General features: G+C 45.3%; 1 protein-coding gene across 10 annotated transcripts in view; it reads right to left on the minus strand.

The window, feature by feature from the left end:
• The window catches only part of HERC1 (HECT and RLD domain containing E3 ubiquitin protein ligase family member 1), a 151,031-nt gene that overhangs the window by 84,178 nt on the left and 40,121 nt on the right, over window positions 1-26,732 (minus strand). For 7 of the 10 annotated variants that reach the window (XM_053272823.1, XM_053272825.1, XM_053272824.1 and 4 more), the window contains exons 15-31: window positions 25,923-26,075; window positions 25,357-25,489; window positions 24,041-24,232; window positions 17,654-17,875; window positions 16,999-17,172; window positions 16,521-16,635; window positions 16,317-16,437; window positions 14,360-14,531; window positions 13,877-14,183; window positions 12,694-12,814; window positions 12,045-12,096; window positions 10,408-10,473; window positions 6,907-7,178; window positions 6,013-6,228; window positions 4,740-4,860; window positions 4,348-4,585; window positions 1,510-1,706 (exon numbers count right to left, since the gene is read on the minus strand). In XM_053272823.1, the coding sequence (XP_053128798.1) occupies window positions 1,510-1,706; window positions 4,348-4,585; window positions 4,740-4,860; window positions 6,013-6,228; window positions 6,907-7,178; window positions 10,408-10,473; window positions 12,045-12,096; window positions 12,694-12,814; window positions 13,877-14,183; window positions 14,360-14,531; window positions 16,317-16,437; window positions 16,521-16,635; window positions 16,999-17,172; window positions 17,654-17,875; window positions 24,041-24,232; window positions 25,357-25,489; window positions 25,923-26,075 (2,872 nt within the window). The remainder of the gene's footprint in view (window positions 1-1,509; window positions 1,707-4,347; window positions 4,586-4,739; window positions 4,861-6,012; window positions 6,229-6,906; window positions 7,179-10,407; window positions 10,474-12,044; window positions 12,097-12,693; window positions 12,815-13,876; window positions 14,184-14,359; window positions 14,532-16,316; window positions 16,438-16,520; window positions 16,636-16,998; window positions 17,173-17,653; window positions 17,876-24,040; window positions 24,233-25,356; window positions 25,490-25,922; window positions 26,076-26,732) is intronic. The other 3 variants (XM_053272830.1, XM_053272829.1, XM_053272826.1) reach the window with 2 other exon arrangements.

Consider the following 26,732-nt stretch of genomic DNA (forward strand, 5'->3'; position numbering starts at 1 on the left):
CAATGCCCCACAATAGCAAAAATTGGCCAAAAATTGTGGGTATTTTCCCTTTTTCTGCAAAAGGAGACATTTTGAGGCTCTTGGTCTCAAAATGGTGGCTGGAAATGCTCTCCGAGGTCATTTCCGGCCACCAACAGATATGTGAAAATTAACCCCTTAGTTGCAGATTTTTTTCACGCATACCAAGGTTAGGTGCCAATATGGAGTCCATGATTAATGAGGTTCTCCTGTATAACAATCTGAACATATTCAAACTATCCTCATTTCAAAGCAAGAATGTGTGCCTTTGACATGCAAGCTTAGCACACAGGCCTACTAAGCCATCCACAGCAACAGTCTATGGAAGAGAGCTGGTCCTGTGGTAGCAAGCATGACTTGTCCCCTTAAGCTAAGCAGGGCCCGCCCTGGTTGCATAAGAAAGGAAAACTAGAAGTGTGAGCACTGTAAGATATTCCCCTTAGGGGATGGAGCCGCTCTGGGAAGAGCATCTAGGCTCCAAGTTCCTTCACTGGCAGCATCTCCAAGATCGGGCTGAGAAAGATTCCTGCCTGCAACCTTGGAGAAGCCACTGCAAGTCTGTGAAAACAATACTGAGCAAGATAGACCAATGGTCTGACTCAGTAGATGGCAGCTTCCTATGTCTCCCAGCACATAAAACAGTGAACTGGTCAGAACTGTGTGTGCTTGAGAGAAATAATCATGGCAGGAGGGAGGAGTAATCTAGATGACTAAAAACAAAAAATCTCTGAGTGTGCGTTCTGATAGAAACAAAAATGAGCTAGCTTCTCACTCTCCCAGTGAGTGTCCGCTCTTTGATATCTGTGGCTGCTTTAAAAAACAACTAAAGGTCTTTTTATTGTTCAGACTTTTACCCCTTTGAGGCTGCCAGGTCTCTCAGCTTTCCTGCTTCTGTTTTTCTTGTTTATGGTTGTTTTTTGGTGTTTTATGGTTTTTACTGTTTAACTGATTTTAAAATTTTAAATGTAATTTTTATGGAGTTTTACTGTATTTTAACGATTGTAAACCACCTTGGGATATCTTATGAAAGGCGGTACAAAACTGAAAAATAAATTTAACCAAACTAACTGCAACAGTTTGAAATTCATATTGTATTGAATACTTTTGCAGTGGAAGCTGACGACTATAGGATTCTACAGGGATCACAGCTGCAGAACTGTGAGGATTCCTTCCCTGCCCATCCCACACAGAGGCTGCATTCATACAATCACAGCAATCCTGGTTAAAGCATTAACCAGGATAGCTGAGCCCTGCAGAGCTGATTGTGAGAACCCAGAATTTCCAGGCAATCCTGGTCAAATCACTGTGGTTAACCCGCATTTGTGTTAGCCACAGTGACCAGGATTGCCCAGAAATTCTGGGTTCTTACAATCAGCTCAGCAGGGCTCAGCTATCCTGGTTAACTCTTTAATCAGGATTGCTGTGATTGTGTGAATGTAGCCAGAATAATTTTCTTTTCTTTAAGCAAACTGCACAGTGTTAACACAGTACCTCTGAAGTCCTTCCTCTCACTATCTCCATTTGACTCTGCTTTTTTCCCCTCCTCTTCCTCTTCATCACCATCTTCTTTTTCTCCAAAGGAAGCCATGAGCATCACACCAGCTTGCGATAACAGATTTTTCAGCTGACTACACAGCAGATCCAACAAAGACTGCACCACTTTGGGACTCAATTTATCTGCATAGGTTCTGTGTAAAAATATAAGGACCATTTAGCAACCACACAAAGGTGATGGGCATTGTAACAGTTTTGAGCATATGCAGATAACTATTGGATGCATCACAGAAAAAAGGAGCAAATTTCAAATGCTCAAGTCTGAACCATCCTTGTGATCACCAGGCAGAGTAGCAGCTAGAAGAGAGAAGGTTTCTGCTGCTCCCTTTCATTATCGAACAACAGTTTATCAATTCAATTTACCAGATACTGAAAATTTTGCCTTCATTTGGGCTAGTAGCTATTTCTTTCCTCCAGCAGCAAGCTGCTCCTGAGGAAAGGGAGCAGCAAATAGCTTCATGGGTTTACAGCGATCGGAATCCTCCACTGATTCAGAGGCAAATAAGGATTCTGCTGTTCTCTCTCTTCTTGCAAGATGCTACTTAAGAGGAAGAGCACAGTTCTCCATATAATTTGCAGAAACATGAAACAATGCCTTATACACATGAAGATAAACCATTAGCAGATTACAGTTGCCCAGGGGTGTTCTCACTGCCAACAGTGAAGGGGAAAACACACTGGCTGAATTCAGACATAACACAAAACCGGAGGTTGGTGAACCTGCGGTTACAATTTTAAACTGTACATCACACCACAGACGTTCATCCAACCGCAGTTGACCAACCTCCAGTTCCAGGAGAGAGGAGCCCCTCCCTGCTGCTCAGCTGCCAAGGCTGATCCCAGCAAGCTCCATGGCCAGACTGGGTAAAGCATCAGCACGACAGCAGAGCAGCCATGATTGGCCAAGATCTTGAAGGGGGAGTGCCAAGCACGACTGTGCATTTTCAGAGCAGTCCGCCCACCCATGGCATGCAAAGGGCATTTAAATCCCTTTAAATGCGCTTCTTCAGACAGCGATGGCACCGCCACCTTCCAAAGAGCCCTGCACCAAAATAGCCCCACACAAGCACAAATTGAGGAGGGGGGGGGGACCATTTCCCTGTTAGGAAAGGGAAAGGGAAAAGACAGGTTGCTCACCTATAACTGATGATCTGGTAGTGATCCGCTGATATCCATTAGAATGGGTTCTGCGCCTGTGTGGAAGCCTCTTGGTGTGGAGTACCACAGCTCCTTTTCAGCGCTTGCGCCCTGCCCCACGTGACCACGTGGATATTTAAGGAAGGAGGAAGCACCAGCACTTCAGTTCCTGGAAGACTGCCGGAACAGGCGATCAACATTGTACGAGCAGGTGAGTTGCTGTTGAATATTACTGTAGAGGGGAGGTTCGGGAGGGTCTAATGGATATCAATGGATCACTACCAGATAATCTTGAGAGCTGAAGAAGGTAGGTAGTAAGGTATCTTGATGTATGTGAAAATCTGTCACAATTTTTGGCAGGAAGGAAGGGTCAGGGCATAGTAAGACCTTATCCGGTTAGAAGTGTGTAAAAGGCACAACCATTCTCAATGCAGTCAGATCACTCTGGGCAGTTGTAATAGCCACTAAGAAGGCTGCTTTTAATGAGACAAGTTTTAGGTCAGCTGTAGCCATTGGTTCAAAAGGAGATTCTGTCAGAGCCGAAAGAACCAAAGCAATACTCCATGGTTCTAGTGGTTGTTTAACCGGCGGATACAGGTTGGAGAAACCCTTTAAAAAAAAACTCTTGCAGCTGGGGTGGGAGACAGTGTTCTCTCTAATTTTTTTCATCTGTGTCCAGAATGAGTTTTTTTCTGGGTGGCAGTATCAAGGCAATGTGTGCACACATGCATTCAGAGTGGGGCCTTCCTGATTTAACCTGAGCAGGATCTAAAATTAACTGCAAACTGGTTCATCCGAACCAAGCCCAGTTCAGTTCGGTCACGGAATGAACTGCCCCCAGTTTGGTCCACGATCGAACGTGTCATTATGATGTCACGAACTTGGACATAATGGAGTTCCAACCTTGCCCAGTTTAACATAACAGTTTCATGTTATGTCTGAATTCAGCCACTATGAAGAAACTGAATGCCATTATTGTTGCATAAGCAAATAAGGGATACAAGATACCAGTCAACTCACTGGTCTGTGTAACAAACCAGAGATGCAATCCTGCAGCAGGTTATGGATGCTTCTGTCCCATAGATTTCAATGAAATGTGTGTGTAATCTTAACAGCTAAATTAATAAATTCCACTAGAATTCAAGCAACAATATCATAAAACCATTAACAATGTCAAATCATGGTTCATATCTTCCTTTCACCAATGACTTTATTTGAAATATTTAACTGGACAACTTTATTCTTCCTGCTGTTAATAAAATGCTGTTGATTTATTTTGTATTTCCCCCACCTTGGGTGTTTTAACCTTTTGTTTGCTGTTATTTCTCTGATTTGAGAATGTCTGAGTTAAAAGCAGATTATAAATCCTCCAATACAGGAACAAAAAGACTTTCCCAAAGTTTTTGTCATATGCTGTGCAAAATCCATCCAGTTTAGCAACTGACTATGCTGCTAGAACTTAAGGAACTTAAGCTGGTTCAATAATAATTCTTTTTCAATGAATCAGAAAAACGTTGACGAAGAGAGAAGAGGGAGAAAACAAGAGTTATTTTTTTTTAATGCTTTTCAGCAGTGAAAGGCAATTAACCAGTAATGAGAAGAAGTAATACTATTTCAAAGTAGGATAGTGATACTCACCCTGTGGTGATGGCGAGGATCTGGAGTAATCTGGTACTGGCTACTTTTAAAGCTGTACTGAGCTGAGAAATGCCGCTTTTTGGGAGCAGCTGTAGTGGTTGACCAAGCATGGTGTCTGTGCCACATAACTGGGACAGGACGTTGAGCAAACCAGTGGAAATGGCCAAGGAGACATCGACAGGCTGGTAGTGCACACTGAGGGCAAACACCGTGACCAGCAGGAGACGCTGTTGTGCCTCTAATGCACACACAAAACAAGAGATAAGGAAATACCTCAACATGATTTCCATTTTAAGCTTGACCAGCAATAAAAAATGAAAGCTAAGTTTGACTTGTTTTCTGCAAGCAATGGCGGGTGGGGGGTCTGTCATAGGTCAACATGCTCTTCTTACCTATGTGGTGTTTGTTTGCTTGAAGGGCTCTTTCCAAAGTTGCAGAGAGTTGCTGATAGATTTTGTGCACAGCCACCTGAATTTCAGTCTGGATATTTCTCTTAGCTGCCCTGATACCATCCTGTGAAAAGTCAAGACACATTCACATATATCCATGTGACTCTTCTGATTGTCCAAACCAAGAGAAGTACCATCAGCTGCATAAAATGCACAACTCCCAGCCAGCTGCCTCCAAGGATGGTTAGTGCCACAGGCCAGGCGAAGAAAACCCCGTGGCACCTCCAAACGCTAATAAAAATGCTCAACAGACCAGCCTCACTAGGACAGGAGACCCCATGCTTGGTCACATGACACAAGGAACCACTCCAGATGCTACTTTTAGCTCACTCTCTGAAAGGAGAGTCTTTTCAGACCATGTCTCTGTGTGTGTGAGTGCCCCCTCCAATAACTTCTGTGCTTACAGTGATATAGCCAAGTGTACAGTACACGGGAGAGGGACCTAGGATATTGTGATGGGGGTCGAGCTCCACCGTCTTGAGACAAGATGCCAGCCAGCCAGCCAGCCACATTACGAGCACCACTCCCTTCAGATTTCATGTTTACAGTTCAACACAAACCAAAGTCACAGCATATGGGAGGAAGGCTGGGGTATGCTGATGAAGGTCTTTTGGCTGCAACCCACCAAACTGAAAGAAGGTTTTTAAAGGAAGGGTTGCAGCTGGTACACAAACCCAAGCTGTGCAAAGGCACTCCTGGCCCATGGCTGCCATCCCTAGAACAATACTGGGTCCAGGAGAACCCCCAGACTGTACACCTTTCCTTCAGAGAAAGTGCAACCCCATCTGTAACAGGCTGAATCCGTACTCTCTGACTGGCTCTCCTGCTGACCTCCAGTACCTCTGTCCTATCTGGATTAAGACTCACCCTGCTGGAGTGAATGGAGTTAGAGCTCTTTGCATGTTCATGTAGTGCTTGTCTTTGCAGAATACACAGTACTGATCACATCATAAGGAATAACTTAATACGGTAACAAAATGTTGCATTTACAGAATATTACTCATTGCTACAAAGAGTCTTCCAGAGTGATGCTTTCCCTGCTACTCCCCCCGTTCTGCCTTTAATCAGAAAACAATTTGTGAGGCAGCTAACCAAGTGTATTATTATTATTATTATTAATCATCTATCACAGTTTTTTAAATGGTAACTCAGTTTGCAGCAGTCTGCATTAATCAAGCTGAGCAATTCCAAACATGCTATCCGAAACACCCCTCACCTGATAGTGATGTAAACGGACGCTCTCCCCTTTGGATCCTGCGTGTCCGACAGTACCCAGGCCAAAGCACCCAGCTAGGAACTGCAGCCTCACAGAAGTGAGAAGTGAGGAAGACTGGAACTCGGGGCCTTGGCGGGCTCCTGACGACGGAGTGCTGCCTTTTTCTTCCATCCCAGAAAGCAACACAAGGATCTGATGAAGTGCCTCCAAACGCAGCTAAAAGCAATTTTTGAGAAGGGGGGTTGCTTGAATGAAAAGGTTATAAAGCCAAAGGTAGTGGCTGATGCTAAGCTTAGTAGAGAAACTGTCAAGTTATTATCTGAATGGGGGAAAGACCTAGGAGAAACAGGATCCCAAGAGGCATCGGGCACGCTTGTGAGACCTCATGGCCAAGTATTTACTTCAGTAGTGGCTCGTCCTAATGGTCCAGGGGACTGCCAAAAGGGAGGCGCCTCTACTTCTCGGCAGTTTGGGTGGCTCCCCAATCTCCTGCACTGCCTGCAGGCTGGCCATTCATCAGGCAGAGCTATGCAGTTAACCATGCAGCTTTACTTGATGAATGGCAAGTCTGTAGGCAGCGCGGCTCCCGGGCAGGGTGAGGGGAGGGGAGGGAGAGGGAGAGGGAGAAGCCACCCAAGCTGCTGCCAGGAAGCAGAGGCAGCTGCACCTCCTTTGGCGCTCCCCTGACTTGTTAGCATGAGCCGCTGCTGATTTAGTTAGTGTCTTCAAGAAAGTCCTCTGAAATTGCAGCAATCCCCTGTGAAAGCCACCATCACAGAGAAGAGCCCTGAAACATCCCCTCTCCCTTAAGTTACACTCGGTACATGCTCCAAACGGACAATCCCAAGAGCAGGATTTGCTCTGCAAAGAAGGGGGGGGGGAACCGTAACCCACCTCTGCTCGCTGCTGCTGCTGCTCCATTGCAGTGAGGTACGCCTGCGGGCTCGTGGACATACTTTCTTCGGGCTCCTTAAAGCCCGGGGAGCTTCCCACATCTCCACTTACAAAGCTAATGACATTTTCAATCAAAGTATGAACTCCAACAGACTTTGTAAAATCAAAATCAGACTCTCCAAATGAACAAGAGGAGGTATAGAGCCAATCTCTGCTGTGTTTCAGCCGAGTCCACGAATCGCTCAGAGCTTCGATTGGGCTGTGGACTGCGCCTAGAAACACAAAAGAGAGTGGTATAAATCCCAATTCATTAAGTAAGAAAAGAGACAACAGAAGTGAACAAGCAGCTTGCAATTCAAACAGATGGAAATGGGGATTCCTGTCACATCATGCATACAATTAGCAAAGTATACTACACCAAAGGGGGGAGGGGGGAAGCAAAAGCAAGACTTCAACTGTGTTTGTGCGGCTGAACCTCGTTAAGCAACACATTGCCACAGACGGAAATCAAAGGCAAAAGCCACTCAAACTATTCAGGTTAAAGCTTAACACTGAATAAATATGGTCGGAAACAACAACAACAACAACAGTGTTAAGAGAAAGAACAGTCTGCCACAAAATAAACTGCAGACACAGGGTTGGCCTTTTAGTTTGTTTGTTTGCTTAACACTGCATTGTAAAGCAAGAATTGTGTTTAACTGGCACCTTCAGACTATTATGGGCAAAGCAGCAGGGGGTAAAAGGAGGCAGGGAGAGTCATAGTTTGTTTTGAAGGTAGAGGGATGGGTGAAGGGCAAGTAAACCAACACCAACCATCTCTCTGCTGCTTTCTTTCAGAACAGCTTTTTATTTAAATAGGAATAAATCATCGAACCTGCTTTTAAAGCAATGAACTAAGCCAGATCCAAGCAGACAACCAAACCAATCTAATCTTGCTATGGGCACACCTGCTGACAATCAGATTTCCATGCATACATCTTTTGGAGTTCTTTATCTCACTCAGCAAGCAGTACTGCACGCACAGGGGCCTTGTTATCATACGCCAGGTCTCATCTCAGCAGCAGGCTACTGCACCTGCAGATCATGCCAATAGCAGCACTGATCCGTTCAGCATTTAGAATCGTAACCCCACTAGGTGATCAAGGCTGTCTCTAGTGATCCAACTGTAGCAACGAGTTGATGAGCAGTTCAGACTTGCAAGAGCTATTCAAAGAGACCAGTACATGTGGGCAGAACAAAACAACATTCCCTTACGGCTCACAAAGAGGTGCACCTATGCACAACTGGATCGGGGCCTTGTTATCAAATGCATTCACAAACTATAATTCGAAATACTGATATGGAAATTGTGCCTCTGATTCAGCACTAAAGACTGCCTTCTCTGTTCTGCAAAAGTATACTATACCGGAGTGTCTAGCTCTTCAATGGAGACCTTTTTAATACTCCTTTATTAGGAACATAGGAAACTGACATATACTGAGTCAGAACATTGGTCCATCTGTTCAGTATTATCTACGCAGACTGGCAGCGGCTTCTCTGAGGTTGCAGGCAGGAGTCTCTCTCAGCCCTGTCTTGGAGATGCTGCCAGGGAGGGAACTTGGAACCTAGATGCTCTCCCCAGAGCAGCTCCATCACCTGAAGGGAATATCTGACAGTGCTTACACTACTAGTCTCACTTTCAAATGCAACCAGGGTGGACCCTACTTAGCTAAGGGGACAAGTCCTGCTTGCTACCACAAGACCAGCTCTAGATGAACCTCCTCATCTCTGATGCTACAATGAATCAATGCCATACCACACACACCCCAAACAGCAACGGCTTCCAACAATCAATTAATTCTCTAACTCAACTGGAGTAATTGGCTTGATTCTCAAAGTAGCTCACTGCATCAAACTCTCACACTCAAGGGAATATACAGAAATCCTGCTCTTTTCCAAAACGCTTACAGTCTTTACACAAACATCAGCATCAACAAACCTAATACAAGGTACTGCAAAATTCATTGCCTCATAAGCATGAAAGCGATGGTAATTTTGAAAAAACTACATTATTGCTAAAGCTGAGCAGCAAATTGCTCACATTATTGCCCAAACTATTTTTAAGTCCTGCTGATAACTGAAAATTCAATGTGTGTTAATGTCACTCGATATGAGCTTCAAATCATGGGGTTTTTATCTTTCACAATCTGAAAAGTTGTTTGTTTGTTTTTTAATTTAAAACGGCAAAACCAGCTGCAGACTCTCAAGCTCCAGCTCACACAACTCTCCAACCAGACTTGCAGCATTTCCCTCCTTAAGCTCCCAAGCAGACACACTGCCGCACTTTTGCCTCTGCAAGCCTCCCAACCATTTAGATCAAAAGAGCAAGTATTTACAAAACAACAAGTATTTAGCAGATGAAGTGTGAATGTTTTCATGTTTGAAATGTTTTCTTTAACAAAGCGTGTCATTTGTTGTGAATTTGGAAGGAGAAAGAATTGAAGCATGAAATAGAGGTGCAGTTCTGACATCTAACAGCTGCTCAAAAGGTCCAGCCCACATGGGCAGAATAGAACCACGTGCCCTTATCACCCACACAGAGAGGTGAGTTTAAGCCTCCACATGGCAGGGTTGCCATACCTGACTGCAGGACCATAGAGCTCTATGAGGAAAGTGCTAGAAAGGAAGGCACCTCCCTGTGCTCCTTGAGCACCTTCCAAGATGACTCTAAAGCAGAGTTTCCCCACCCGTGGTCCTCCAGATGTTGCTGCACTTCAACTCCCATCACCCCCAGCCACAATTTATTATGGCTGGGGATGATGGGGGTTGTAGTTCAGCAACATCTGGAGGACCATAGGTGGGGAAACTCTGCTCTAGAATGCAGCTGGGCTCCAGGCTCTTTAAGAGGCCCTTAGAACCAGAATGGAGCCTGCCAGAGACCAGGCCCTGCACAGTGCTGTGTGTTGGGAACATTCGTCTCCACATGGTGCCAGCGGGGCTATGTATATCATTTGAGTTCGGCGTCCAGAGTCAAATAATTGCACAGGCCTAATGCATACTACAAAAGCCCAATCGTTCATCCGATCCAATACTCTCAACTGGCCAGCAGCAAATCTCACCCCCTCTCACTCTCTATGGTCTCCTAGAGAAGAGCTTCCCAGGCCTACCAGTGGAGACGTCAGGGGAGGAACCTGGCTTCCAAAACACCCAAGGAATGTGCTTCAGTGATCCTCTCAGCTACAATCCCAAAACAACACATACAGAGGCATACTAAGTGCAGTCTTATAAGCTTGAGGCTTAGCTCAGGAGCGCGTAAATAGTTATGCTTAAGAGCTCAGTATATTCTTGAATGAGAGAGAGGAGGGGGGAAGGAGAAAGAGAAATAACTAAACGTTTACTTGTCCTTGTATGCCAGTTTCTAGTAATGGAATTTTCAAAATGAAGATGGAACAGCTGCTAAACATATTTTATGTTTTATAAAGTATGTAGGCAAGCTAGAGATAAAACAAACTTAGAACATGCCATCATGTACTTGCTTGAAGCTCTTCTTTTTTCTGGGGCTCAACTGGCCAAAAAGGAGTAAACACACTACCACACAAGAATCAGAAGACAAAGAGAGACATTGGGTACAAGAGACAACATTCATCAATCTGCATTCCGTCCATACAGGGAAAACAACTTTAAGCAGGGGAGAGGATTAACATATGAACAGTGCTCATGGCCTCTAAAATCTCCTGCAGTGGGGAAATGATGGGGAATTGCTTTGCTACATATCTCCTTAGCATGTGAATGCTCAAGTGGAACTTTAACTTCTGGTACATCTAGATACACACAGCTCTGATCCCCCGCTAGATTAGCATCAGGAAAAGGGTGTCCTAAAGATCAAGGCAGGCAACTCGATGCTTCCTTGTAGGACAGGAGTTGTCGCAAGGACATGCCTCTCCACCGGGCCAGGACCCAAACAAGAAGAGTTTAGGGACTAGTGCAGGCCGGCTCAACTTTGCCCCCCACCCCTGGCAGCAAGCTGTTTTTGGACTACAACTCCCATAACCCCCAGCCACAGTGGCCCATAGCCAGGGATTATGGGAGATGTAGGCCAACATCTGCAGGAGGGCCAACGTTGAGCAGCCCTGGGCTAGTGACTCAAGCATGTCAGGAATTGCAGACTTATCAAAAGGCACAAGACATAACCCAGCCCTAGCCTAGCGAGAGCGCAACCCCAAACAAGCATTCACAAGAGAACAGACTGAGCTGCCTTATCCTAAATCAGGCCAGTCCGGTCTGCTCTGGCCAGCAGCAGCTCCCCAGCATCTCAGGGAAGGGTCTTTCCCATCCCCTGCTATCAGATCAAACCTGGGACCTTCTGCCTGAGAAGTACATGCCCTACCCCTGACACCCCCGTCTAGGAGGCAACGAGCAGAAGCAGAGGACTCAAGCAACCTTCTGACCCACCAGCTTCTTTCTCAGCGAGAGGAGTGCTGCTTGGGCTCATAGGCCTGCCAAACTTCTTATGGCCAGGTGTGATGGTGTGAGAGCGAGACTGATGGATGGCAAGTAGGAATAATTATAGCATAACTGAGCCTTACAACCTGTTAACTCTTCATACAGCTTCGCCCTACTGTCATACAGCATTTGACATAACATTTCTTAGCCTGTGGGCATTCAGCACAGCGTTACAACAAATGCTCTCAGGGCTGTGGGCCACCTAGCCACAGAAGTCCAAACCTGGAACTTCTGTAAAGTAGTGCGTTTTTCCAAGTGTGTTTTGGAGAATCCTGGGGTTGCTCAGAAGCTCTCTCAGCATTTCCTCAATAAAAAGAGCAGTGACAGCAGCCTAACTACTCAAAAGGCAGTTTTATCTTATTGTGACCAAGGTTCTCCAGCACAGCTGAAGCAGCAACCGCAGGGAGTTCTGGAACACACTTAGGTCAGAGAGAGTGGGGGGCCCGAGTGGGGGGCCCAGCTGGCCTGGCCAGTGCCCAGATGAACCAAGCATCTGTCCTAGAACACTTCCCAGAATGCTCTCCAGCACCCAGGGGTTCTGTGGCAGACCATTCCATGCGGAAAGTGCTCCTCAAAGCCAGAAAGCTTGAACAATTGCTTTAGAAAAACACAGCACGCTTAACAGGCTAGAATATATTTACACACAAAAAAATTACCCCTCTTTCTGTGGGATGATGCCAAGTCCAAATCCACATTTTGCCTTCCACTCTATAGTGAATTAAAAAGAGAGAGAGAGAGTTACTCCTCATGTATGTATTTATTTAGTATATTTGTACACCGCCCCAGACTCACATCTCTGTGTGGTTTACCACAAACACAACATTATTCATTACATTTAAATATAACCTTTCTGCCAAGCCATGCAAGGGGGCTTATAGCCAGCTTACAATTGAGTGGACATGACATGAACATAAGCACACAACGTTTCGAGTTCTTCTACATTCTTATTTTTGCTATGCCCCGTTCTTCTGACTCTCATGCTTGCTCTGGCTTCACACGTACGGCAAGGTATGCCACACAGTTCTCTGCACCATATCACAAAAAGCTTTTCCAGCTCCAAGAGGGGTTTGAAGTGACATGGCATGGGTGAGGTGGGGTGGCGAGGAAGGCTCAACTTCAGGAATAAACCCCATTCCTTGCAGTCTCCACCACGCACATCTTGGAGCCAGAAGCTTGCACAGGGCCGGCTACCAAGTCCATCCCAGGCTCACACAATCTACTGACTCCCAGCATGACAAACACTCTTTGGACACTCTGTACCTACAAGACTGACTTTTTACAAGTCCTGGGACTACTTTGACCTACCAGTGAGTAACCCTCTTCATCCGACTCAGGCTGAGATAGATCTGATTCACTCCTTGATTTTATCAGTTTGTAACTTGAACTGGAATAGATGGAGCGGCTCTCTGCAGTCAGGCTTTCACTTCTACCTCAAAGAAAGAGAAAAGAATCATTGTAGAAGCTGCCATGATAATTTCATCTGCCTTACATTTTCAATGACATGCTATATATCAGGGGTTCTCAAACTTGGACCCCCAGATGTTTTCAGACTACAACTCCCATCATTCACAGCTGCAAAGACCAATGTGGCTGGGGAAGATGGGAGTTGTGGTGCAACATCATCTGGGGGCCCAAGTCTGGGAACTCCCGATATATATAGTTTGCACTTGCATGCTTTGCATATACAGGGAGTTCCAACATGCTCACTGAGCACCCTCTCAGACATGGCCTTCTCCATTCACTACAAAAAAAGAGAGCCAGCGTGGTGTAGTGGTTACAGTGCTGGACTAGGACCGGGGAGACCTGAGTTCAAATCCCCATTCAGCCATGAGACTTGCTGGGTGACTCTGGGCCAGTCACTTCTCTCTCAGGCTAACCTACTTCACAGGGTGGTTGTGAAAGAGAAACTCAAGTATGTAGTACACCGCTCTGGGCTCCTTGGACGAAGAGAGGGATATAAATGTAAAATAATAATAATAATAATAATAATAATAATAATAATAATAATAATAATACAAAGCCAAAGGCAGTTCCATGCACAGGTCTCCATTATATGTGTAGAACTGACCCCAAGACTCTTCCAATGAGCTTCACATTCACTTTAAGACATTCCCATGCCACGTCTCTATATAAATACAGAATAGTCAAAACGGCTAACAACTTGGCTAGAAACCTACCATCACATATGATATGTAAGCCCATAATCTATCACAAATAAACACCGTACAAGAAGTGAAGGGGCCAAGCAGTTCCCTTCCAGGAAAGCATTCCACCACGTAGTGCTACCACAGAAAAGGCCCCGTCTCTCATACCCATCCACCAAGCTTCTCAGAGCAGCAAGAAGCCATAAAAAAAGCAGGGCCTCCTAAGCAGATGGGAAGGTTCAGCCCGGCCCATTCTGCCTCGGCTAAACACCCAGGATGGCTTCACTTTCAGGAACGGCTGGCAGCAGGACACACAACTCTTGCCTAAAGTGCATTGGCCCCACCTTGTCATCAATCCAACCCCTTCTGAAGTGCCGGTCGAAGGCAGATGCACTTGCCCTTCCTCCCTCCGCTTCTGCAGCTCCTCAATAACGGGGCTGACTCCCAAAATCATCAAGGCGCACCGATGAATCACGGAGTTGCACGCAGCCGTGTACACATCTTGGCCCTCGGGGAGATCTCTGCTGACGCGTCGCTCTTGCTGGGACTGAGGGGGCTGCTCATCAGCTCGAGCCCCAACCCCACTATTTATTCTCTCTCGGTCTCGACTGCGAGCTACTTCACGGGCTGATAGGAAACATTGAAATATTTCTGTAACATGCAACACAAAAACAAAAGGTCTTAACTTCTAGGCAAAGCTCAAGGACTGCACAAGTTCTTCAGGTGAATTCATGTGCACACAGATAAATGCAAACTGAAAGCTCCATTCTTTTCAACAAGACTTCACTGGAGAAGCTTCTGTTAGGCCCTGCCCAAATTCTACTTACTGCCAGCTGTCATAACTTCATGTTCTCGCTCTTCTTCTTCATCTTCTTGTTCCAGGTGTCCTTCTTCTCTCTCTCTTTCCGCTTGCTCTTCCAGCTCTGCTTCTTCATCAATAGTCCGGGTAAAAGAGTGTTCCTGAGCATCAATGTCTGAAGACTCTGGATTTTCTGACATCTAGCAGGGGGGAAAGGTACAATTATATAGAAAAATTTCCTCTTGCCATCCAAGAAATTCTATGAATGCAGTATGTATGTATGTATGTATTTATTTATTTATTTATTTATTCATTCCTTCCTTCCATTTCTATACCACCCTTCCAAAAATGGCTCAGGGCAGTTTACAGAGAGAATGAATGAATGGATGAATGGATGAATGAATGAATGAATAAGATGGATCCCTGTCCCCAAAGGGCTCACAATCTAAAAAGAAACAAGACAGACACCAGCAACAGTCACTGGAGGTGCTGTGCTGGGGGTGGAGAGGGCCAGTTACTCTCCCCCTGCTAAATAAAGAGAATCACCACATTAAAAAGGTGCCTCTTTGCCAAGTTAGCAGGGAATGTAGCACATGCTTAAATTAAAAGGAGATGAGATCATTCAGCTATTATGCTCCACACTAGTTAAGTCGCACAGTTTTGGTGGCTATGCAGCCAAATTCATGGCAAGAGGCTGCTGGGGGCTCCATGAGTCCTCCCACCATAATGGAAGGTCAGGTCCTCCCTGATGCTTTGACAGCCATTTCACTGGAAGCTGCTAAAGAGTAGTAAAGTTAACCCATGTTAATTAACATGAGTAATGTGTATTTTGTGTTTTCTGTAAGTCACTTCTGAGAGCTCATTTAGCTGAAAAGCCACTTCCTTGCTTCACTATGAGCACAGATCCTACAATGACGATATCATTGCAAAATTTCTGAAAGTATAGTGACTGTGGAGGAGCGAGGCCTAGACCTCTTGGGTTCCTGTAAATAAGCCCCATTTTTATCAATAGCCCCAGTATTATGAATGAATTATACATTATATCATATTCCCAAAACTGCATTATTGTAAACAGGTTGCAAATCCCTGTGCATGAAGAAGGCCGGCAGTGTCAAAAGTTAAAACTTGTTGATTTTTGAAGGGAAAAGAGAGCTTTAAAACAATGGGAGGGAAGTTTTGTTTGTTCTAATTGGATAGCATAAAACACTGTTGGGCCAGAGAGAGTCAGTCTGATAAGTCAAATCAAGAGTCTGCCGGAGAGAGGACTAAGGTCTCTAACAGGTCAGAGTCCTGGAAGGAGAAGTCAAAAGAGTCTGCTGGAGCAGGTCAGAGATGCAGTCTGCAGAAGGAGGAGTCTGCTGGAGGCAAGTCAAGAGAGGAGAGTCCTGGAAGTCAGAGTCCCGGACAGAGAAGCCACCCCAGGACTGGGGCCAGGGGTGGGTGACCCAGCAGTTCCTGGGGCCAGCTGCCCAGCTCTGGGCCTTTATGGGAACACTGCCTGTGGTGGTAGGCCCACCACTGGCGGGGTCACCCCTTTGGGGGATAACAAGGGCGTGGGCCAGGCTGTTAGGCTCAGGATTCCTTGTGGTGTGTGAAGGTGGGTGGCTATTTTAACTCGGCTTCTGTTTGCAATCCTGGGAGAGTTGAGTTTGAATGTGTCGGGGTTTGTCTGGAGATGGGGAGACAGGGGGTTTATCCACTGATTATGGGGCAGCTATTCCAGTGGTGGTGGGGAATATAAGAAGTAGCATTGACAGGTCAGCAGGCCGTTGCAGGGAAAAGGAAATCAGAAATTTAATTGATGTTTCCCCTTCTGACAAGATCGATACAGTGAACACTTTGAAACATTACCTTTAAATACACACACCCCTTGGGGGGGCGGGGAGAAGAAGAAGAAAAATTCAAACAATTTTTAACAGACTGATTCAAAAATATTTTCCTGCAATACATAAAAGTTTCAACAAAACAGCAGTCTTCAGCCTCACCCATCTATCTCTCGAGGATGACCTAGTCTGAATAAGTTCCAAGTTCTTGCAAGCAAGCAAACGACTCCGCACTTTATATACACACCGATAGACTTCTACTAAGGCTTTGCCAGGCTGATACCTAAAGAAAACAGAGTTCTGTATGAGGTAAGCAGTATCTCAAGAACAAGAAATAATAGATCCAGATGTCTTCTGGATACTTGCCTGCTTTCGCCACTTGCTTGACTAAGCAAATTTGTGTGTTTCAGAAGGGCAGCCAGAACAAATCTAGACACAGTATCCAAAAGTGACTCATTACTTAAGGTGGCACTGTCCCAATCTGAAGGGGGAAGAAAACACAACTATCACTGTTTCTTGAAATATCCAACTATTTTAACATAAAAGTTGTTAAATTTGTGTTCTACTGCAGTCAAGTTTCTGAAAAGTACAAATTCCTTTCTAATCTAAAATGCTCACAGACAAGAAGCTTCTACCCTGAGATGTCCCCAGAACTTTACAGAAATTAAATCCTTAAATGGATTCAGACCCATTCTTTTTAAAAAACAAAACACCTGGAATAGAGTTCCTTCCCTGCAAGATAGCCATCAGTAAATCTCATGTCTATTGCTTTGAGCTTGCCTTCACTGGACACTAGTGCAGGAGGCAAGAAGCATCTGCTAACCAGCGTCTCCCTTTTACTTACCTTTACTAACTGCGTAGTCTTGCATACTGATCCAGAGGCTGCGAGCAGGTTCCTTTGCACAACCTAATGCCAGATCCACAAAGACTGAGATTTCTGGACGGAGCTTGTAATCAAAGGGCTTTTGTTCTTCATTTCCAGAGAGGGCAACCTCCAACAGGGAACTCATGGACTTGTCTAGAACAATGGGGACAGATGTTCATTCCAGAAGGCTGGCTTTCAGTTAAAGCGCATAGTCCCCCATCTAAAGGACTGACCAGGTCCACCTTTGCTTAGCTTCGACAATGCTGCAGTATCAGTGCTGGCAGGCCACCCACAGGATCAACACATCAACCTTGTAAGTGTTCAAAGGAGATGCTAATGTGCCAAGGTGAAAATCTACATTTGTTCAACATTAAAATACAAACCAAGCTTTGAGCACAGATTTACTTGGTTAAAATAAATCCTACCTCCTCCTGAACACTCCCAACATGCCCAATACCCAACAGGAAGTCCATTTACAAACTACCTTTTACAGGATTAAGAAGCTTCACTGAGACATTCATGCAGTCAATGACTGCTTGCCAAGACAACACGAAGCTCCTATTTTCCATCTGACCCAACAAGGCAATACCTCCATTCCAAAATTCCTGCCAACTAACACAGTTGAGCAGATTACCTAACTGTGGAATATCCATTTCAACTCCATCACTAAACAACGGTGTTTTCAACCAGTAAGCAGTATCTTGCTCCTCGGGGGACACAGGAGAGCCTTGAAGCATACCACCAAGACATCGCCCAATCAGCAGAGCCACAGTTCTCTCAAGGTCAACAAGCCACACCCACGACTGGGCAGGCTGCGGTAAGGGCACTCCAGCAGGATCAACCAGTTCAGGCCCTCCTAAAAAACATTAATAGCCATTGTCATTGCTAAAATGTTCTTGGAAAACAAGCATTCATCCCACCCAGTGATCTGTCCTAGGTACACACATGCTCAAGGCAGGAAATCTACCGGTGTGAGCAGTCCTTACACCCACCTGAGTCTGCCCGAGACTTCTGAGGAGAGGTGGCAACCAGAGAAAGGGTCTTAAGTGATGGCACCCTGCTTGTTGAACACTCTCCCCGCAGAGGCATGCCTCATGCCAAGCCTTTCACCTTCCCCACCAGGCTAAAGCCTCAAGACTTTTACAGTTCTATCTGCTTTTCATGTTAATTGCAGCTAATTTTTTTTTAAAGTCTTGTTCTGTGATTTATCACTTCATTGTATAATTTTATAAAATATTTTAAGCTGCCCTAATTTAATTGAAGGGCAGGATATGAAATGTCATAAATAAATACATACAATTCCTTCACATATAGTTTTCTCCAATAAGAGAAATTTCACCCTCCCAGGTGCAAGATGTTTGTTTGCTTCTGATGGCAAATGATCAGCATTGGTGCACCCTTTCAGAGACAAATGCTTTTTGGGGGCAGGAACCATGAGAAAGCTCACTCCCATCCCCTTAGCATTTCTGAAGGGGTAGAAAGCAGTTTGGTGGGGCTGGGGCCAACTTATTGTCTTCGACTGCTGGAAGGAAGGATCCTGGCTCACCTCACTGTTGCCTAGTACTTAGTTAGGCCTGCTACAGGTATATGATTTTGGTTGAACAAATATGGGGAGGTGGGGCATGACTGTGGGGCAATTATACCAGTGGTGGTGGGGAATTGACGAAGATATGACATTGGTAGGCCAGCAGGCCATTATAGGGGAAGGGAATTCAGAAATTTACTTGCTGTTTCCACTTCCAGCAGGCCTACCATCTCTTTGACCTTGGATAGCAATGCCAACCACCCACAGAACTTCACCTTATTACTCTGTAATGCCAGGTCGGTTCAAAATAAATCTGAAGTAGTCCATGACTTGATTATGGATGAAGGAGCCGACATGGTATGTATCACGGAGACCTGGTCAGGAAAGGCTAGTGGTCTAGTTTAGTCCCAGCCTGTCCCAGAGGGTTATTCCATTGTGGAGCAGGTGAGATGATGTGGACAGGGAAGTGGGGTAACTGTGGTCTATAAGAATACCATCTCCCTTACCAGGATCCCTGTCAGAGATTTGGCCCATACTGAATGTGTGTACCTAAGTCTAGGGACCTGGGATAGACTGGGACTTCTGCTGGGGTACTGATCATCCTGCTGCCCAGTAGAGTCCCTAACTGAGCTGATGGACTTGGTTGCTGAGTTGGCATTGGAGCGGCCCAGGATGTTGGTGGTGGGGGACTTCAATGTTCATTTTGGGACCGGGTTGTCGAGAACAGCTCAAGAGTTCATAGCGACCATGACGAGTATGGGCTATCCCAAATGGTCTCTGGACTGACATGATTCTGGTCACACTCTTGATTTCGTATTTTGCTCTGATCAGGGTGGTGTTCTGTAGGTGGGGACTCCTGTCATCTCCCCATTGTCATGGACGGATTACCATCTTACAGAACTTACAGGCACAACCCACCTCTGCAGGGCTGAAGGACTTATTAGATTGGTCGGCCCGAGGAGGTTATTGGATCCAACAGGATTCCAAGAAGGCTTGGAAGGGTTGGCTCTGCTAGTGATTCCGTCAATACTCTAGTGCAAACATGAAATAATGAACACACTAGGGCAGTAGACACAATAGCTCCTAAGAGTCCTCTCTGACCAGCTTTAAAGACAGCCCTGTGATATTCAGATGAACTATGGGAGCTGAAGCGGCAAGGTAGATGACCAGAGCGCAAGTGGAGGAAGAGTTGGCCCAAGTCTCAACGGGCACAACACAGAGCAAATTTGAAGAGCTATGCTCCGGCAGTGCGGACAGCGAAGCGGTTCTTTTCTGCCCACATTGCTTCTGCAAATTAATGTCCAGCTGTCTATGATTGTGAGGGGGCTAGTATGTACCCCTCCCCCTTGAATTTAAATGGGAAAACAGGTTGCTCACCTGTAATTTATGATCTGGTAGTGATCTGTTGTATTCATAAGGAATGGGTTCTGCACCTGCACAGGGAACTCGAGGTAATTTTTTTTTTTTAATGCTCCTGTTGTGGAGGTCGGTTTGAGTGGGTCTTATGAATACAATGGATCACTACCAGATCATAAGTTACATATGAGCAATCTGTTTATATGGTCCATTGCATAAATAAGGAATGGGTGATTGGCCAGCTTCTACCATGGTGGCAGGTAGAGTAGCCCCTGAAGCCTATGGCAACACCCGTTTCAAAATACTTCGCCCAAAACCTGCCGGCTCAGCACTGCGTAGGTCAAAAGCATAATGCATTATGAATGGCTGTTGTGATGACCATGTAGCAGCCACGTAGATGTCTGCAATGCAGATCCCAGATTCGCTGTTGAGAATGTGTAAGCTCTAATTGAATGCGTCCATATGGAACGTGGCGGATCTACACCCTGGAGCGTATGTGCCTGCAGTATTAACTCCACCAGCCAACGCGCAAGTCTCTGCCGCAATATCAGCTGTCCCTTGGCCTTGCCTTTGTCTTGATTTAAAATAAATTCTGTCACAATTTTAGGATGGAACTGCTGATCCAACCGCATGACTACCTTATGAGGATATAATTAAGTATAAGGAATGTCCATGCGCAATGCTGTCAGTTCGCATACACGTCTCGCAGTAGTGACTGCTATGAGGAACACCGTTTTCAAGGTGATACACTTGAGTGAAACTTCACTCAGAGGTTCAAATGGGCTCTCCATGAGTGTAGTTAAAACTAAGGCCAAACGCTATTGTTCCATTGGTTTTCTTATCAGTGGATATAAATTGTTAACGCCCTTCAGGAACTTCTTGCAGTCCAGATGGGAGAAAACAGTTCTTATGGATTGATGATATAGCAGCCAGATGTACCTTGAGAGATACATTTGCAAACCCGGTGAGCTTCAAAGTGGTCATATACAGCAAAATTTGTCTAAGTGTAGTCTTGTGAGGAAGGAAACGTTGCCTGTGTGAATATTTATTCCTTAAATCTCTTCCATTTGGAACCACAGTTTCTTCTGGTTGATGTTTTTTTATTGTTAATTAGAATTTTCTTCAGAAGCCGACTCTTCAAGCTGTCATCCACACCACCCTTCCATCCCGCACCAGATCTGGTCATAGTGAAAATCTGTGGAAAATCGCCTTTGTGAGTTTGCGAACTGGTGCAAACCAAGGCTGGCAAGGCCAACAAGGCGTCACAGAATCCCGGTTGTTTTGTCCCACATGATCTGTGCCAGTAAACAGTTGACCAGTGGCTGTGATGGAAAAAGGTAAAGGTGGCCTTTTCTCCACATATGCTGAAACACATCTCTGATTGACCTTCTCCCAACTCCAGCACGCGAGCAATATTTCGGACATTTTTTGTTCGCAGCAGTCACAAACAGGTCCCTGGCTGGATGTCCCCATAAGTCCCCCATCAGATAGACACTGTTGATCTCCCATTCATGGTGTTGGTAGTGCTGGATGGCACAGCTGAGGTTATCTGCCAGCACACCCCAGATGTGTATGGCCAGAGGGTCTACACTATGGCTGATGCTCCATTCCCATATTTGTTGGCTCGAACACCTCCATTTCCCTGATTTGGGCATGATAGGCCTTTAGTTTCTCAGAGGTCAAAGTAGAAGTCTTTGGTAGTACATCCAACGGTTGATCAGGATCAGAGGCTCCATCCGAATCAGAGCCTGAAGTTGTAGATGAATAGCCATCACCATCAGCCTCTTTTGGGGACACAATCAGAGGTAGCCTCTTCTTTTTTGGCACTGATGGTGGCTGTGGCACAGGTGCTTCTGAGCAAGGTGAAAGAGGCAGCAGTGGTGTAGGTGGCTGTACTGGTTGCACTGGGTAATGAGCCTCCTCTGCTGCAGTCTGGCAAGCAGTGGACACATTAGTGGTAATCTTTGATGGAGCAACACTGCCAGTATTCTTTTGTTGTTGCAGGCCCACTTGTCCACCCGTGGCCACTAACAAAGGGCGTTGCAAAGCACGCTACACCTTCCATATTTGAAATTCGGCATACTCTTCAGGCATCATAGTCATTGGAGTGTGTTGAAACCTGCAGGAATGCATGATCGGTCTGTGACCCTATTGGCTGAACATGCTCTGATGAAAAAGCCCTTGAGTACTCACATACTGCATCGGTGATTTCCATGGCATTGAAAAAAATGTCAACATCGGTGGTGGTGCCGATGTTCGAAGGAAAAGCTCATAAGACCTTGGCACTACAGGTTCTGGAACGTGCAAAGGCAACATCAGACGTAAAGGCACTGTAGAAACAGACATTATATGCAAAGGCGACATTGACAGCATTCTGGGCACCAACACTGGAATCTCCTCTACATCCTGGTCGATGTCAAGAACACTACTCAGATATCCTTGGGAAGTCGATCCCGAAGGAGCACTATTTGACGAATCGAGCATAGCAAGTAAAATGGTAGCAGTTTTCGGATCCAAGGAGCCTTCATCTTCTGTGGTGTAATCAACCAAGTCCCCTCTATCTATTGGGTGTTGTCGCACGGCAGCTGACAGGAATTTTACTGGTGTTTGAGCCGGGGACAACAGAAGGATTATCTTGGGCTGTGAAGCTTGAACAGGTGTGTGCAGTAAGCCTTTCAACGTGGCTGTCGATGTCAAAACTGCTGTTGTGGAAGCTGTCAATATTGAAAGCGACCTGGAGTCTGCTAATTCTTGTATTCACTCCATTGATGCCGACGTCGGCCTCAAGTGACGCTCCTTTGATGTTAATGGAATCGAGGCCGATGGCGCCGATGTCAATGTCATAGCCGATGTCATAGCTGAGCTGTAGATCTGCAATGCCATCGGAGAAGGCATACTGCCCTTCATTTTTGTTTTGGAATGATGCTTCTTTCTCAGTAGAGAATCCATTTCCTCATCAGAGGAGGGCTTTCTTTTCTTATCCTTATGCCTGTGCGTGGATTTCGAGACCTCCCTCGGTCTTTTAAACATCGACTCTGTTTCCTCTGTAGCAGTTTTCAAATGCATATTCACAGATCCCTGTGTGGTCAATGTTGTTGTTGATATTGACCTTGTTTACAAAGTTGAGGAGTAGTTTGGTCTTGGCAGGCGGAGCGCCTCATCATAAAGCGCTGCCCGTAGCCATAATGCCCAATTTTTAAGAGTTTGCCTGGAGAAAGAAAAACATATCTTGCATGGCACCAGGTTAAGCTGCTCTCCTAAGCAGAGCAAGCACGAGTCATGATAGTCAATAGATGGCAACTTTGACCGGCAATCCACACAACACTTTTCTTGATATCCATCGCCATTAAAGGTGCCCCCCGAAGCTACAGCCTCAGTGCGAAAACTGAATATAGTCTCTTAACAAGTAAGAATAGTCAAATACAGTCCAAAGTAACAAATTTATTTTCTTTCAGTTAAACGAATCTAGATGAACCGAGGAGCTGAATCTAGATGAACCGAGGTGTTGACGCTTTGCCGGTCAAGTAGAAACAGAGAATGGTGCCCCCAACTGCCAAGTTTAACGGAAGCACATGCAGAGCAGGGCAGGGTGGGTGTCATGAGGAGCTAGTCAATCTACCTGTGAGGTTCCTGCTCAGGCGCAGAACCCATTCCTTATTAATGCAATGGATTATGATCCAGATCCATTGGTTATGCGCTGTGATGTTTTTAATGACTTTTTTTGCAGATAAAATCTTTCTCATCCAAAGGCTTCAAAAGTCTCACTGCGCGTGCGCGTGTCACATCCTGTGTCGCGTGCGTGCAATGCACAGAGGTGACGTGCGCATGTGCAGTGAGGCTTTTGGAGCCTTTGGATGAGGAACGAGGATAGGGGCAGCAGGAAGGTACCCTGCCGCCCCAAATGCTTACAAAGCAGCGAGTGCTGGAGGGGGAAAAGTGGCGGTGGGGTAGTACACCCTCCCGCACCCTTAAAGAGCCCCCTTCCCCAGTGCCGGACCGGTTCCATGCACACCACTACTGACACACCTAAGAAGGAAGCATTGAGCAAAATAAACTGGAGTGGGCAGATTTTTAACTGAAGCTTACAAAACCTATCTGCCTCCTGAAGTTCTCTCAAATTCTAAACGCAAAATGCCTTACCATGAAGAGGCCACTGTAACTCCTGATCTTCTAAAAGAACAGCAGCTGGCAACAGTCTGTTAAGGCGATCCAAAGGTGGCAACAGATCTAGCAAGTAGCTCAGTAAAGGTCGGGCTACTGACACAGGCAGCAGTAACAAGGAGTTAACAATCTGGCAAAGCATGCTTCCTGCGGCAGACACGTAGATCACATCTGCAATGGAAAAAGCGCCCATCAGTAATAAGTTCCCAAAGGGTAATCATGGTTAGATAGATTCCTGCAGCAAAACACAATGCAACAGCACCTTAAAGCCTAACAGAGAAGTTCTCAAGCTTGGATCCCCAGGATGTTTGATTACAAAACCCATCATGATCATCTTCTTCATTTGGCCATTGTGGCTAGGGATGATGGGAGTTGTGGTCCAACACCATCTGGGAACCCAAAGCTTGGAACCCCTGAATTAATGTATTTATTGCAGCACAAGCGTGGGTAGGTTGCACACAAAAATTTATGCCACAATACCTTTGTCTTTAAGGTGCTACAAGACTCTTAATTTTATCAACAACCAATTTAAACCCAGTTCCACACAGAGAATTAATACAACTGAACTATTGATTGACTGATTTTCTATACTGACTAGTATAGATTTCTAGGCGGTGCCTAGAAATTATGTCCCTCTTCCTCACCAAGGGGCATTCCAGCCACAAAGCCCACCAAGGGACAGTGCAGTAGTAATGCTTCTCACCCCTTAGCTATGGTTCCAGGAGAGGGCTATGTGATTGCATGATTCCTCTTCCCAGCGCATACAAATTCCACTCCACCTGCTTAACCATGGTTAAGGATTATGTTGGCACTGATCTTAACAATGGTTAATTCCAACCAGGGTTCACTCTTAATCAGAATTCTTAATCAACTCTGAGCTAGTGGTTTTGTGGTCATAGTTAAACAGTTAATTGGAACAATTAATTTGAAACTCGCTGATCGGGCACGGAGCATCTGCGCCCCTAGTTCTCCCTGTCTCTCCCCCCTCCCAGTCCGCTTTCCCTCACCGCCCTCCGGCGGCACTTTCCCTCCCCATCGCTATCTGGCAGCTGCTCGTGAACTTTCATGAGAGCTGCCACGCATGGGATTAGCAACGGGTACGTTTAAGATAAATATAGATATAGATAAAGTTTATATTGAATTGGCAGTTTAAGTGCTTTTACCTTTCCCCAGTCCTCAAGTTGGGAAGGCAGTGAAATAAGCCAACACAACTAGCAAAAAGAAGAATTTGACTCCATTTCTAGCTCTGGGTTAGTATTCCTTACTCGAGACAGGATCTGATTAGCAATACACACCTCTTAGTTTTTCCCCAACACTACCATTCCAAGAACTCTCTTTAAGCAGAGTAGCAGAGCGGAAATAAATATCTGTAGCATGAGGCAGTAAAAGCTGAAGGTGCTTGTGCAGAAGTGCAACACTACTTGAATTCTGGAAACAAGAGAAACAATTTATATTGACTTTATTTTTAGAAACAATTTATATTGACTTCCGTGATTTACACAAACATTGTTTCTATGTCATATATCTGCTGATAGACAAAATTCCAAGGGTGACTAAATTTTTGTCAGTCGCTATAAGAATGAGGAAGCAACTTGTGAACTGTTGATGAAAGGATTGTCTGTTGGTCAAAGGATGGGAGTTATTTTGGGTTATTTGATGTTTTGTATTTATATACCATATAGTTGGTTTTTGTGGCTGTATCTTTTGTCACAACTATGATCTTAACTCTGACCTATTGACCACAATAAACTTACACAAAGATTATGCCTAAATCAGTGTCAAATATCCTCAGCACTTTTTTTTAATTGTACCATTTACTACAGTGAAGCAGAATTATCAACATGTATGAGAAGCCACTAACCTCACTAACACTGTTGATATGACAATATGCTAGAAGTTGTTTCTGCAGGGAACACAGCAATTCATGAAGATGAGCAGGCTGGCTGTTTTCTGATGACGATGTTCCAAGCAAAAACTTGTCACTGTTTTTTTCCAGCTCTCCAAACGCTTGATCCTAGACAGGCAGAAGATTCATTATGAAAGTGTTCCTACAACACTCTACATAATTCTCTTTTTTACACTCCAGGAAAATTACAGCTAAAACCTATGAACTAAGTTTTAAATCAGGGCTAGCTATTATTGTAAGGTTCCAGAGGTAATTGATATGACTTGTTTTGCCCCCAAACAAGCAGAGGTAGAAAAGGAGCATTGGTTACTTACTGTAAAGGCTGCTTCTTGCTGCTGGATTTGAGGGCATCTAGTGTGGGCTTTCTCCTCCCACATGCTCCAGAGGAAGGACTATGCAAATTAGAAGCCGCTTTAAGAGCCAGGGGAGGAAATCTCAAGCCAGTTCTGAATAGTCAAGCCACGTAGAGAGAAGCCACTATGGATCAGGTAGTATAGGTATGAAGAGATACAGTAATGGCTGGCTTAGAAGATGAAGAAATTCATTGACCCAGGAGACCCAAGCATCTGAAATGGGAAAACCTAGCAGCCCTCAAATCCAGCAGCAAGAAGCAGCCCTCATGGTAAGTAACCAACAACCCTTTCTCTCTGCTGGACGAGAGCATTTAATGTGGGATATGCCACAGCCAGCTTCCCAACTGGGACTGTCTGGTTTACTAGGGAGAGAGGGAGGGAGGGCCTGCTGAAGGACACGGCAGTGAACAAA

This window comes from Hemicordylus capensis, chromosome 10, assembly GCF_027244095.1.
Source record: "Hemicordylus capensis ecotype Gifberg chromosome 10, rHemCap1.1.pri, whole genome shotgun sequence".
NCBI lineage: Eukaryota > Metazoa > Chordata > Lepidosauria > Squamata > Cordylidae > Hemicordylus > Hemicordylus capensis.